Here is a 15,205-nt window from a genome sequence, read left to right as displayed (position 1 = left end):
GATGTTTTGTATGCTGTGCCACACTGTATTTTACTGTTTTCTAAATAGTTTAAAAAAATATGCGCCAATTTGAAAAGAAGTGGCAAGTCAGACTTGGAAGCCCTCTGGGTTTTCTGCAATATTTATATTTCAAGAGTAGCCAGAGCAAGTGCTATAACTCTGAGTCTGAATCAGTTAAACAATTTATAGCTCTGTTATTAGTTTGGAAAAAGTTACCTCACAGGAAGTAACGTCTGTCATTTGTGATATCACAGCCAATATGAACCAATTGGATTTGTGAGCGTCTTGTTAACATGGATACTCCAGAGGAGAAGTTGAAGCAATTTTACAAATAATGATTTAAATGTAGCATTTTTTTTTATCATTATTATTATTATGGGATGAGCAGTACTCCTCCTCATGCATATTCTTGAAATACTGCACCTTACACTGCTGGGGGAGTTTTCAGTATAGGTACAGCTGCAGCATCATATTCAGGGGGCAATTTTTTAAATTCCTGTAGGACTGCAAGGGAAACTCTCCATGGGTGGGCAGAGGAATGCAGCACTTTGTACTCGCATATTTTGTAGCCGAGTACTTTGCAGCCATGTACCACCTGCTTTGAAAATGAAATCCCTGAACATGTGGACTTTTACCTGCAGTGGGGCAGGGGGAAAGAGGGTGGGGAAAGGCCGTTTTCTAACAAGCTTTTTATGTGAGAAAACCGCTGTTTACCCATGTAAAAAGGTTTGAAAAAGATCCTTTCCTTTTCTCAACTTTTTAGACTCGTTGATAAGTTAAATTATAAATGTTCATTGTATCAGACAACGGAAGTATATTTCCTGCTTCTACAGTTTTATATAAACCGGTTTGATTTACATTTTATGTAAGAATATCTGTATATAAAAAATCAAAATAAATAAATCTCCTTCCTATGCTTACTGTCCACAATCTACCATTGATCTGAAGCACTTCTAAATTGTGCCCTTCATATGGGAAAAACGTCACCTCACTCAGGGACTAATTGCAAAATCCTAGATTTTTGCTTGTGGTGTGGCACATTCTTCTTATTTCTTAGACTTATTACCAAGACAGTTTGCCTGACATTTCAAAAATGTCAACGCTGGTAAGATTGAGTCCAAAGAAAAGCAAATGTAATCCTTCAAGGATCTGTAACTATTTAGCTGACAGCTTTTCATTATTCCTTCCATTGTGCTTAGTATGGGTAGATACTGTGGTCTAAAGAAGACACGAATGGGAGTTACCCTTACTGCTCACCCAGAATGCTAGAAGTGATGCAACAACTCTATGTGCATTGTGAGAGTAGGGCGGTACTCAAGTGTTACTTCATATCATTAATTATCTCGCTGTAATATATATTACACGCACGCACGCAGGCAAGTGTTAGCAGAAGTGACACAACATGGCCAGCTACAAAGGCAAATCTTCTGAAGAGAAGAATGGGGAGCCAGGCAAAGGCTGCCAGGTACTGTTTTATGCTACTATTGTCTTGTGTCCTCATCATTGACATGCAGTTACTACAAATAGTAAGAAAAACATTACAGTACTTTACTGCTGTGCTAACCTTACAGTCTTATAATGCACTTTCTTGAATTCTTTTTTTATTTCAATACCTGTTTTTTGTTGCTAGATTAAGGAATCTAGTAGAAAAAAAATTAGCACAAGATTCCAAGGTTATTTTCTTAACAGAAATTCGTAGATGTCCCTTAACAGCTATCATTTTGAGTGATTCCTTGTCATTTGCCAGCATATTGAGGCTGGAAGCAGCCATTCAAACTTTAACCCCTTTTATTAAATAAGAGGGAGAGCAGGGAGCTAAGAATGGAACTGGACATGAGGGGGCAGAAATATTACAGATATATCTGTGGAAATCCCTACATTTAACGTTTATCAAATCACAAATCAGTTAATATAAATATGTCTGTTCCATTAATCCTGTTTACACCACTTCTTTTTGCCTTAGAAACAATGCGGTTTTGGAGTGATAACAGGAAGCAGCTTTGCTGTTAAGTGTCTTACAGCATAAATTGGTTGGAGAATGCCAGTTGAATCTCACACTGTTATATATGGAATAGCAAAGATTTTCTAGTACTTTTGGATAGTATTAACTGCTCAGATAATTACGGAGGCTTGCGGGGCAATGCCTAAACATGCGTCAACAAAATCACACCAAAAACTGTTTAAATCACACCATCTGCAACAAACGTTTTTTTACAAGGAGGAAAAGGCTTCAGATGCCAAGATTGCGTACCCTCTGCTATTTATGTCAAACGAATAATTCCAAAAGGTGTCTCAAAAAGTGATCTCTACAAAATGTTTTTAAAAACACTCATACCCAGGAAGCTTTTAAATATTCACAAAAATAGTTCCCAAAATTGAACTTTGTATGAGGCAGCATTAAAATTAGTTGTACTGCTTACATTTCTGAACAATCTGGGAGTAGATCTTTCCCATGCCTCTGCTATTTGTCTTTATAACTCATGACAAGTTTTTCTGCTTCTGTGGCAAACGTCTGTACACTGCACTTCTGATGTTTTAGATGGTGGTACTGTACTGTTTGCATTCTGAGTTATTTTAAATTGAGAATTTCTGTAACAAGATGACTTTGTAATGGCAGAGCTGGAAGAGCTCCCCTCTCCCCATGAAGAAAGGGTGAGGAATTTTAAGGAAGGGACATACTACCATAAAGTTGATGGGCTGACCCAGTGACTCATTACCAGTGCATACTATGCATATTAAAGTCTTGTATCACATGGCTTACGTTGCACAACCTGTACCAATTTGATAGTCATCTCTGAGCAATTTCTGTTTGTCTATAACCTCTAGAAATTTGGCCTCCAAAATTGTACTCTAGATGAGTCTGTGGTATCACCAATGATTTACACAGAGTTCTTGCCACTTATTTTTCCTTCTAGTTTCACCTTTTCACCTATGTTCCCTGGCATTTCACTGGCTCTCCCCATTACCTTTTCACATTGTTTGGCAACCTTAAGGTTATCATAATGACATAACAGATGACAGCAGATCAAAAAAACAACTGGCCCATCCAGTCTGTCCAGCTGTTCTGAACCATATTGCTAAGGATATGTTCCAAGTGCCACCCATAGAAGTTTGACTGCTTGTAGTATATTGTTTCTTATCCAAGTCAGGTTTTGCTGTGTTCCTCACTGGTTTGCTATCATTATGGGTAGACAAGCGTACCAAGTTTCTATACTTACTCCAGTGTCTTATCACCAAGTGTTATAATAATCTAAACAGCAACTATACTAGGGAGGCTGTTGCCTGAACATACGGCTGCATTTATCTAAAGGGTCTTCCTGGACCGAGGCCACCAGCAAGCTGTCAGAACAGACCCAATTGGTTTCTTGGGAGTTGTAGTCTGCTGATTTCAGCGTTTATGGTATCACAAAGAAGCTGATGTACTGAACTGAGATTAATTTATTTTTACAAGCCCATTTCATCTATAAAAATGACAAATGGATAATTGTTAAAGGATTTATACACTTAAAACTGGGTTTTACATTTGTAAATGTACTTCACGTATGTAAGTGGGCATTTGAAAATTGCTATAGTATAGGCCACTAAATCAATAGAATGTATTTATTTATTTATTTATAGTTTTTATATACCGATCTTCCTACATTAGATGCAAATCAAACCGGTTTACAATGAACAGAAAACTTGCCTGTAGGCATTACATGGAACCATGAACATCTATGAAACCTTAAGTAACATAGTCAGAGAAAAGCATAACCAAGTAAACAATTTGAAATTACATAGTAATCAAGGTAAACAAAAAACAAATTGAATTACATAGTAATAAAATTTACATGGGTAAATGGCTTTTACCTGTGCAAAATGCACTTACGCAAGCAAAATCATATGGATAATTCACAATGGCATATATTGTAGCAATTTTCAAAAGCCCACTTACACAGGTAAAGAGCAGTCACACATGTTCATCACAATTTTAAGCATGTAAATGCTTTTTAAAATCAGGCCTTTTGTAGGTAAATGGGCTTTGAAAATGGCTATGATAATGTTAATTTTCAAAGGAGTTACATGTGTAAATGTATCTACAAAATGTACATTTGTGATAGTATGTACTATTTTCCTTTTTATCACTGAAAGTGGACTTTATGAAATTTTCCTTTGCAAATAACATCATTTTGTGCATAGTTTAATAGTTGTGAAAATGTAAAAATGTTTTTATTACATTGCTGTGATATGCAAAATTATGCAAAGCAGCTCATTAACTAATAGTCCATAGTAAAACAACATAAGAAATTTGCTTTGAAAATTTCACAAAAAATACCTACACCTCAGTAAGTGGTAGAGTAGATATATATATATATATATATTTATTTTTTTTTTAATTTCCATAGCAAAAATGCAACCAGTATTTTTCTACCAGGTTTATTTGCATATAAGTCTCAGCTGAAAAATAGCATTTGCTATTTGCTGAAGTATATGCAAAGTTCAGCGAACTTTAGTACATTGGCCTATATTTTGTTCTTCTTTTAGCTGCCTCTTGGAGAGCATAGATACCTCTCCTGTTTGGTACAGAGAGTTTCAGCACTTTATTGTAAGACTAGTGCAAGGAAAAATAGAGTCTGGGGCTCCTTGTGGAGGGATATAGGATTATGCAGAAGAGATGCCTTTCATCCATGTACAACAAGGCATGAGACCCTCAGGAAACGATTTAGAGTTTACATTCACCAAAAAGAGGAGGTGGATGAAAGTAGGAAGACCCAAGCAGCCCATATTACACATAAATAAAATTAGTGAAGAAATCGCATACTTTTTATACTGGATTATAATGACTACTACATTATATTGCATAATATATCTGTAATAATTATTCTTTTGTGCTTAGAATCCTGATGTTCTTACATCTGCATCAGGGGTCCCAACAGGAGACAAACTTAATGTTATGACAGCAGGACAACTGGGGCCTCTCCTAATTGAGGATGTAGTGTACCAGGAAGAGATGGCTCACTTTAGCAGGGAAAGGATCCCGGAGAGAGTTGTACATGCCAAGGGAGCAGGTGAGTTCACTTAGGAGAAGGGAAATATGTATTTATTTCCTTATCAGTATTATATACCACAGACAGTAAACTGTAGTAAGGTGACAAATATCTGAATTTCAAGTCCCATCCAATTAATGGAGCTAATTATAACAATTCAAATAACCTTAGTAGTAAGACCTGTTGAAATACTTGAGAGGTACACTTAGGCTTCAGACATAAAATTCTGGAAATATGAAAGACAATAACAACAAAGAGGACCAGACACTCCCAATGTAAAATTAAATATCTAATGAATATGGAGAGTAATTTTCAAACAGCCCATATACTACCAGTATTTTCAAAGCAAATTAACACATGTAAGTTCATTTTGAAAATACTTAGGTAATTAGCCAAGTAAATATGAAGTTACACCTCCTCTTTGGAGGATATAATTTACACGTGTATACTTAGACATACTTTTTTTAAATCACAAGTATGCACATAAGTGCTGATGCCATCCTAACTCTGCATTAAATTGTTCTAGGTCCCAAATTGCAGTGACTTGAGGCCAGCAAGGCCAAAATTCACTCAAGGTTTGCTGTATTAGTTGATTTTGTTAGTATTATTATATTAGGATTATTACTATTAGTATCACAATTTCTTTACAGGAGCATTTGGCTATTTTGAAGTGACACATGACATCACACGATATTGCAAAGCTAAAGTATTTGAGTATGTTGGAAAGAAGACTCCAATTGCAGTTCGATTCTCCACTGCATGTAAGTCTGGTCAAATTCACCCTAAAATAAGTGTAAACAGTTTTACAATTCTTAGCTTTATTGAAAGTAAAGCCATGCTGTGCAGGTTTACTGGTTGTAAACATTTAGTTTTAGGTATTTATTTTCACTCTCAGTGCATGCAGACTTATGAAGGACAAGCTCTTCCTACTTATTAGATCATAAGAACAAATACATATCATCCTAGGTTAGGCCAGGGTCCATCAAGCTGCACATTTTACTTACTGAATCGCGCGGGAATACCTAAAAGGGCCATCAACATGCATTTGCATGTTGAGGGCACTATTAGGTTCGGCGGGTTGGACGAGCGTTTTCCGCCCCTTACTGAATAAGGGGTAAGGGAAACGCGCGTCCAATGGCGGGTTAACAGTGGGCTCCGTCGGAGCGCACTGTACTGTATCAGCCCGAAGGATAGCAAAAGTATTTAGTATATCTGGTTAATAATTTGCTATGGACTTTTCCTCCAGGAGCTTGTCTAAACTTCTTTTAAACCCTGCTATGCTAGTTGCCATGACCATGTCCTCTGAAAACAGATTACACAGCTTGATTGTGTGCTAAGTGAAAAAGGAATTTCTATGATTTGTTTTAAATTTACTGGTTGTTAGTTTCATTGAGTTTCTCCTTGTTTTAGCATTATTTGAAAGGATAAATAAACTTCTTTAATTTACCTGTTCCACCCTCTCAGCCATCTCTTTTCCATGCTGAAGAGACCTAGCCTGCATAGCCTCTAATCATAGGGGAGCTGTTCTATGAACTGTACACAATGCTCAAGGTGCACTCACACCATAATAACATAGAAATGATGGCAGAAAAGGACCAAAATGGCCCATCCAGTCTGCCCACCAAGTTTCTTATGGTAGCCTCTGCCAGGCTGTGCAGGTTACCCCATGTTTCTCTAAAGGATAGCAACTGCTGCTCTGTGCAGCCTTATGATAACCCATAAAAATCTACTTCTAGCAACATTTTTACTGGGTGATGAGCCTTTTTGAAAATTCAGATAGTGCTACTTGACAAGCTTGGCTTATGGACTTGGCCATAGAATTATTCCTCTGTTTTGCATCAGTTCCCCAGACTGTAAAAGTCAGGGCCATCGTTTGTTGTTGTCTGAATCCAAATTCCCTTTTTCCCTTGCCGTTGAAGCAGAGAGAAATGTTGGAGTTGCATCAAAAGTATTAAGGCTTATTGGTTAAGTGTAGTAAGATCTGCACCAGCAAATTACCCCTATATTTATCAGTTCCCCAGACCATAAAAATTGTAGCCCTCATTGGTTGCAGTCTGAATCCATTTCCCATTTTCCCCATGCCATTGAAACAGAGAGCAATGTTGGATTTGCATCAACAGTATCAAGGCTTATTGGTTAATGGTAGTAATAACAACCTCAGCAAGTTACCCCTCATGTACCCTTTTCCATCCTCTAGGGATCCACAGTGATTATCCCATGCCATTTTGAATTCTTTGATCATTTTCATCTTCATCACCTCCTCTGGAAGGGCATTCCAAGCATCCTCTATCCTCTCCATGAAGCAATATTTTCTGATGTTGGTTCTGAGATGTCCTCCCTGGAGTTTCATTTTGTGACCTCTATTTCAACTGATTTCTTGCCAATGGAAAAGGCTTGATGTTTGTACATCATTAAAACCTTTCAGGTATCTGAAGGTCTGTATCATATATCCTCCCTGCATTTCCTTTCTTCCAGGGCATACATATTCAGATCCATTCTTCCGATACAGACCCCACACTATTTTGGTTACTCTTCTCTGGACTGCCTCCATCCTGTCTCTGTCTCTTTTGAGATAAGGGCTCCTGAACTGAACACAGTACTCAAGGTGAGGCCTTACCAAGGACCTGTACAAGGGCATTGTCTCATCTCCTCTTTTTTTTTTTTTTTTTTTACTGGTTATTCCTCTCTATGCAGTCCAGCATTCTTCTGGCTTTAGCTATTGCCTTGTCACATTGCTTTGTCATCTTCAGATTGCTAGACACTTGTCATCCCAAGATCCCGTTCTTGGTCCATGCACATCAGTCTTTCAACCTCAAGCTCTTTTGGATTACCAAATCCTAGATGCATGATGCTGCACTTCTTGCTTTGAATCACAGCTGCCAAATCTTTGACCTCTCTTCAAGCTTTTGTAAATCATTTTTCATTCTCTCTACGCCTTCAGGCATGTCCACTCTGTTACAAATCTTAGTATTATCTGCAAACAGACAAACTTTACCTTCCATCTCTTTCGCAATGTCGCTCACAAAGATATTGAAAGAGAACCAGTCCCAGTACCGATCCCTGTGGCACTCCGCTTAACATAGATCTCTCTCTTTAGGGTAGGTTTCATTTGTCATTACATGTTGACTCCTATCATTCAACCAGTTTATAATCCATTCAACCACCTTCTTGCTCACTCCCATGCTTCTCATTTTATTTACAAGCCTCCTATGCAGGAAGTATCAAAAGCTTTGCTGAAATCCAAGTAGATCACATTGAGTGCTCTTCCTCAGACCAATTCTCTAGTCATCCAATCAAAAATCTCAGTCATATTTGTCTGACAGGACCTTCCTCTGGTGAATCCATGCTGCCTCAGGTCCAGCAACTTACCTTTCCTTCAGCAGTGTCTCCATTAATTTTCCCACCAACGAGGTGAAGCCAAGTTTTTATCCTCCTCTCTGCTACTACTGTTATGAAGCAGAACTACAACCGCTCTTCTCCAATCTCACAGCTCCACTCCCATTTCCAAGGATCTATTGAACAGGTTATTCAGCAGACGCACCAGGATGTCTCTGAGTTCCTCTAGTATCCTGGGATGTACTGCTTCTGGCTCCATGGCCTTGTCCACTTTCAGTTTTCCTAGCTCTTCCCATACATACTCTTCTGTAAAAGGGGGTTGTGTCTACCCCATTCCCTTCTACAGTCTTGTCAACCAGCAATGGTCCTTCTCCAGGGTTTTCTTTAGTGAACACAGAACTGAAGTATTTGTTTAATATTTCTGCCATTTCTTCATCTGTCTCTACACATTACCCCTTGTCTTTTAGTTTCACTATACCACTTCGGGCTTTCCTTCTTTCTCTTACATATCTGAAAAATGTTTTGTCTCCTCGCTTAATCTCTTTGGCACTTCTTTCTTTTGCTTGACCTTTTGCTTTTGTGATTTCTTTCTTTGTCTCCCTCAATTTCACCAGATATTGTTCTCCGTGTTCCTCTTTTTGAGATCTTTTATGCTTACTGATCTTTTTGCCTTTAGTTTTGCAGCCAACTCCTTTGTGAATCAAATTGGTTTCTTTTTCCTTATACTTTTGTTTACTTTTCTAACATATAGATTTGTTGCCTTTCTAATAGTTCCTTTTAATTTAGCCCACTGTTGTTCCATCTCATCCAGTTTTCTAGTTTTTCCTCCAGGTACATTTCCATTTTGTCAAAGTTTGTATTTTTGAAATTCAAAACGCAGGTCTTCATGTGACTTCTCTTTATCTTACTCGCGATATCAAACCATACCATTTGATAATCACTTGTGTTCAGGTGGGCACCTGTCCGGACATTAGAGATATCCCCATTTGTGAACACTAGGTCAAGTATCACACTTTCTCTCATGGGTTCCATTACCATTTGTTTGAGAAGAGCCCCTTTCAGGGCATCCACTATCTCTCTACTTCTTGAGGATTCCACAGAAGGGATTCTCCAGTCTACAATCAGCTGATTAAAATCTCCAATGAGCAACACTTCTCCCTTGGATCGATACAGAAGCAATATATTTTCTGTTTTATTCTCTATTCCTTTTCAGATCATTCGTAATATTCTACTTGCTTTTTTGATTGCCAACACACACTAAGTTGAGAATTTCAATGTCCACAAGGACTCCAAGGTCCTTTTCTGGGTGGTGACTCCCAATACAGAACTTAGCATTGTGTCCTTGTAGTTGGAATTATTTTTACCTATGTGCATCACTTTGCACTTTTACACATTATATTTCATCTGCCATTCAGATGCCCAATCTCCTAGCCTCATGAGATGCTCCTGCAGTTCCTCACAGTCTGTCACTGTTTTAACAAATTGGATAATTTTGGGTCATCCCCCCATGCATCCTGGTGTAGGTTCTACTGATAGAAACAGCACACAGTACAGTTTAATAATAAAGGATACACATAAATTTAACTTTTGTTTCTTTAAATCCCAGTACATAGATTGTGTGAAAAATGTATATAGAGCAGAATCAGAAAAAGTTGGTCCCTTAACCTTTCAATTGCAGTTATACATATGAAGCAACACCTTCTTACTGGGGAAAAGAAATGGTTCCTCAGAACCATAGGAAATACCATAAGAAAGGTGTTTGGATTATCATCTCATGGATCTTAAACTCTTGGAGACTGAGATCTTCACATCCATGTTTAAAGCTTCTGTACAGTGGTGGCAACACTTTGATTGGACCACCCAAACAAGATATATTTTAACATGCAAGCTTATCTGGTCATGTAAATCAGTGCCTTTATTGGTTTTCCGTTATGTGGTTTGGTTTTGTAATTTTGCTTATGGAATGTGTTACCAATAAGCATTGACAAGCCAGGTGTTTTAATGTTTTGGTTCTATCTTGGCTAGACATGCAGAGATGTGTCCTGGTCATTAAGATTGTATTTTATTGTTTAATTTTTATTTCTCTTGTACTGTAATTTTTGTCTTATTTTCTTTTATTGTTTCATGATTTTTTGCTTTTATTGATTATTGAAGTAATATTGCTCTCTGCTGAGAATTGTGGATCAGCAAATTCTAAATTTTTAAAATAAATTTGTGTAGCTAAAAGAAAGAGAAACTTCAGTCTTTAAGCAGATTAATTTTTTTGTTGAAGTACATCTGCCTTTGTCTAGATCTGGAGTTTTTGTATCTTTGTGGCTGATATGCTTCTTGGTTCTTTACAGCTGGAGAAGCCGGCTCAGCAGACACTGTCCGAGACCCCCGGGGATTTGGAGTGAAATTCTACACAGAGGAGGGAAACTGGGACCTTGCGGGAAATAACGCCCCTGTCTTCTTTATCAGAGACCCTATTATGGTCAGCATATCTTTTAAAACTTTTAAGAGTAGACATGTATTTGCTTTAAGATCTTCTGGCATACTTAAAACATTATATAACATATCAAACCAGGCAGAACAAACCTGACTACTAGATGCAACATGGAAATTCTATATGTTGTCAGAAATATGGCTCTGATTTATAAATGTAATAAGCAGCAACTGACAACTTATTTCCAGCTTTTCATGCTATTTTATTTATATGCTTTAATGCACATGAAATGTTCCAACTTGACAAAATTATCAGCTGGAAAACTGAAGGTCAATATATATCACTTTCCTTCTCCACATTAAATTTAGTCTGCCATTCCCCCAAACTCCTAAACTTCTTCTGCAGTTTCTCATAATCTGCTGCTGTTTTTATACCTTTGAATCATTTTGTGTTGTCTGCAAACTTTGTTTGCCTCACTCACCGTTTCCTTTTCCAGATCATTTGCGAATATGTTAAACAACACAGGTCCCTGTGGTATTCCACTAAAGAGAAGACCTATCTCCATTTGGAAAAATGACCATTTAGTCCTAAGCTGTTACCAATCCACAACAGCACTGCCTCCTATCCCATGACTTTTTAATTTCTTGAGGAGTCTATTTGGGGGAACTTTGTCAAATGCTTTCTGTAAATCCACATTTTCTACATCAACCGGCTCACCTTTATCTATATGTTTATTTACGCCTTCAAAGAAACCAGGCATTTCTATGTATACGGTTGGTGATTTGATTTTTAAGGATTGTTCAGTGTTGTAGCTTTTCCTAACTCCCATTTAATTAATATGTTAAAAAAAAATCCTCTCCCAACTTTTTTCAATGTGTTACTGAGATGAAACAAATCTTAATGATTAACTTGGCAACAACATTGAGTTGTCACACCCTGAAAAGCGCCCTAAGCAAAAAATAAGGAAATGTAAATTATTTCAAGACTATATTAATGAAACTTACCTACTAGTAAAACAAAGTGTTCTATTAAGTAGAACAACATTAAACATGCTCTGTGAGTCCAAATAAGGAAGAAAATGAAATAAGTAGGGTGTTTCATACGTAAAATTTATATTATGACTTTTAGAATAGAAAATCAATTTCCAAAGTAAAATCAGATTTGTACACTCACAGGGAGAACATTTTTTAAAATCTCTGGTACTGATTTATCAAAACATTTTACCCATAAATATGGGGCATAACTCATAGAGCTTCTGCTGCCTCAGGGAGTTGCAGCGTAGCAAGATTATGAGTAGCTGGGCTTGATTTTGTGCAAGTGAATAAATGAACACCTCGAGTATACAGGGCCATAGTTACAAAAGGTTTTCTATATGAAAATCACAAGCAGGACAATTTTCTGAGCCATTTACACATCCTCAACGTGGCTAAAAAGTACATGTGCAGCTGGTATTTTCTGCTCTTGTGCTTATATTTTGCCAGCAAAATTCTATGTGCACACAAAGCAGGTGCAAATATACATAGGAACACTGCACCCAAAGCAAGCTTAAAAAGGCTTTCATAGGCATAAGCACATACTAAAAGTGCTGCTACTGCACATAATCTAATTTACATGTCAGCAGCATTTTTAAAGCACATAGACTAGTTTGAGAAAGTTGTAATACAAAAGCCTATGCTAAGGAGATTCAAAATAGCTCATTGCCCATTATTTATGTATTCAAAAGGATTTATTTACTGCCCACCTTTTCAAGCATGACAGTTTATAAGTTTAGTACATACATAATAATAATAAAAAAAAATGCATATAACACCAACATAATACATAAGAAGCTTAAAAGTCTCTGTTACCAAACTCTCATAAGACTGTGATATGTTCTTTAATATGCTATAGTTCCATTATTTTGTTCCAAATGCTTGCTTGAGCAACCAAATCTTTAAGTCTTTTTTAAATATCTTTGCCTCTTACATTAATCTCAAGTATTCCAGCACTGTTTCACAAAACAGGACCCTAGCACACAGAAAACTAATATATATTAAAAAAAAAAAAAGTACAAAAGTAATTACAGCCCCGTTAACACAAAAAAAATTACTACACCTTGGGGAGGTGTAGTTGGGTTTTTGCACTAATTTGCTAACTTTAATGCCAGTAAATTAATGCAAACTCATTTACATGTTAATTAATATACCCTAACGGCCAATGCTAACACAATACTACATTGGTCTCTGTATATAGTTTAACAACAATTCAGCCACTGCCAGTTGCCTATCCATTACAACTCATTGTTTTGTCTGTGATTCCTGTTTACATACTACTGTGCACAGCCTTTCATCTCAAATAATAGCTTTCTGTCTCTTAGGGGAGAATTTCCAGTTAGCTCATGCAGCTGCAAACATTTTCAAAGACATACACCTCTTTGAAAATAAGCTAGTACAAAGTGTGCATGTAAGGGCACCTGCTATTGAGGACGGGCTTTGGGGAGGAGGGAAAACATAATAGCACATATATATTTGAAAACTGAATGATTGCAGGCTGTTTTCCTCCCCTGACCTAAACATGGCCACAGGAACGCCCCATTTATGTTCACGTGGAAGCTGCCCATACGCATTTTCACATTTGAGGAGGGGCAATTTTCAGTCAGGCCAGTAAATGGCTTTGAAAATTGACCTTCCCAAAATAGTTGTTTTAAAATTCTTTATTTAGTGGCTCTTTTTGTGACTGTTCTTTAAAAAGAAAAATAGCTAATATTTTCCAAGTAAACATTACATTAGCCAAGGGACTACTAATTAGACCTCTTCCAAAACTGGCCATCAAGGAACTGAATGACTCTACTTATTGGCTTGACCGGCAACTTCAAACCCACTTGGATCTGCATTTAGTTCAGTCCCAGCTGCACTATAGCAATCTATAAGATTTGGAATTTCTGTATAGTGGAAAAGCACTTTTACTAGAAATATAACAAGAAAAAAGACGTTTGTTTGCAGAAAAATGTCTCTCAATCATCCTTGTTTTATTTTAGTTCCCTTCCCTGTCTCATGCCCAGAAGAGGAACCCTCAGACTCATCGCAAGGATCCTAACTTGCTATGGGATTTCTTCAGTCTGCGCCCTGAGACCCTGTTTGAGGTGACTATGGCTTATCCATTCCCTTGTATTTATTTCTGTATTAAAAAGAAATGTCCATAATCTCAGATTTGCACATTTTGGTTTAGAGGCTGTTCCAGTAATCCAATTTACTGGATGAATATCAAGAGCCAGAAGGCATGTACAATGGCAAAATCCTCCCTCCTTCCCAGGGATCAATCACATCACCTCTGCCATCTGCTTTGTAGGATAGGAGACTCACACCTGAGCCTAGCTTAATTGTTAAAATTATTTGTAAAGTCAGATATCTCTGAATTTATCTTTGTTATGCAGTGCTAATTAGTGCTTTTTTTCTAGTCGGAAGTATGGCTATTTTGGTTGTTTGCAAAAAAATGTTGTTTGCCAAATGAACATAAATAATCATAAAATAATTCAAAGATTGCAGTTCCAGTACTCACTCGTTTCTTTATGTCAGGTTACTCATGTATTCAGTGATCATGGGATTCCTAACGGATATCGTCATATAGATGGCTTTGGAGTTCATGCATTCAAACTGGTGAATGCTAAAGGCGAAGCTGTTTACTGCAAATTCCATTATAAGGTAATGACAGAAAAGTCAAATGTTTGTAGTAATGGCTTAGACAAACTATTTAAGTGCCTCTGTCCTTTACCCTGTTTGCATACAAGCAAGGGATCCCTAGCATCTCCGGACTTTTAGTTTGACTTCGGAGAAAAGATGAGTTTCCTTCCAGTCTGCTTAATTTTTCAGAGCAAAAGCCCGAAGCCTTAGCTGATGAGTTTTAGAAAGTAACTCCAACTGGCACCCAGGAGTTGGTGAAGTATCTCTACTGTAGTTAAGTATCCTGTGAGATTTTTGCTTGGAAGGAAGGTTTTATCCATCCTTCCTGCCCATATAAAGAGGAGTGAGGAACAGAAATGTCCTAGGTTGATGCCCCTCCATCCGAGGTATTCGTTGCCCATCCGGCAGAAAACCTGAGGAAGAATACCCATCTGGTATTCAGCTTGTGAGAGGGAGAATGAGAAAGGGAAGACTTAACCACAAGCAATACCAATTTGGTATACAGAATTAAAGGAGGTGCCTAACTCATGCAACAAGAAAAGAAAAGTAATGAAGCTTAAAAGAAGAATCCAAGCAGAGAGATCCAGCATTACTCAGGTACCACTTACAAGGAACTCTAAATTGGAGAGAGTGTGCATTGTACAGAGTCCTTAAAATTCCAATTGAAAACGTTGGTGGAGACAAAATTTCAAAAAAAATAATAAGAGGGACCCCAGTATCAGAAAGGAGTGACCACACAGTTGCTGATTCAAGTATTT

At 37.4% G+C, this 15,205-nt stretch overlaps 1 protein-coding gene across 1 annotated transcript in view; it reads left to right on the top strand.

Annotated features, from left to right (window-relative positions):
- The first annotated feature begins 1,377 nt into the window (after nt 1–1,377).
- LOC115079196 (catalase-like) overlaps nt 1,378–15,205 on the top strand; it is a 36,572-nt gene continuing 22,744 nt past the window's right edge. Inside the window, exons 1-6 of the mRNA XM_029582447.1 lie at nt 1,378–1,465; nt 4,877–5,048; nt 5,678–5,788; nt 10,706–10,836; nt 13,805–13,909; nt 14,343–14,468. Of these exons, the coding sequence (XP_029438307.1) occupies nt 1,403–1,465; nt 4,877–5,048; nt 5,678–5,788; nt 10,706–10,836; nt 13,805–13,909; nt 14,343–14,468 (708 nt within the window). The 5' untranslated portion in view covers nt 1,378–1,402. The remainder of the gene's footprint in view (nt 1,466–4,876; nt 5,049–5,677; nt 5,789–10,705; nt 10,837–13,804; nt 13,910–14,342; nt 14,469–15,205) is intronic.

The sequence above is a fragment of the Rhinatrema bivittatum genome, chromosome 17 (genome assembly GCF_901001135.1).
Source record: "Rhinatrema bivittatum chromosome 17, aRhiBiv1.1, whole genome shotgun sequence".
Lineage (NCBI taxonomy): Eukaryota > Metazoa > Chordata > Amphibia > Gymnophiona > Rhinatrematidae > Rhinatrema > Rhinatrema bivittatum.
The sequence above is the reverse complement of the archived record's forward strand: the minus strand, read 5'-3'. Positions and strand labels throughout refer to the sequence as shown.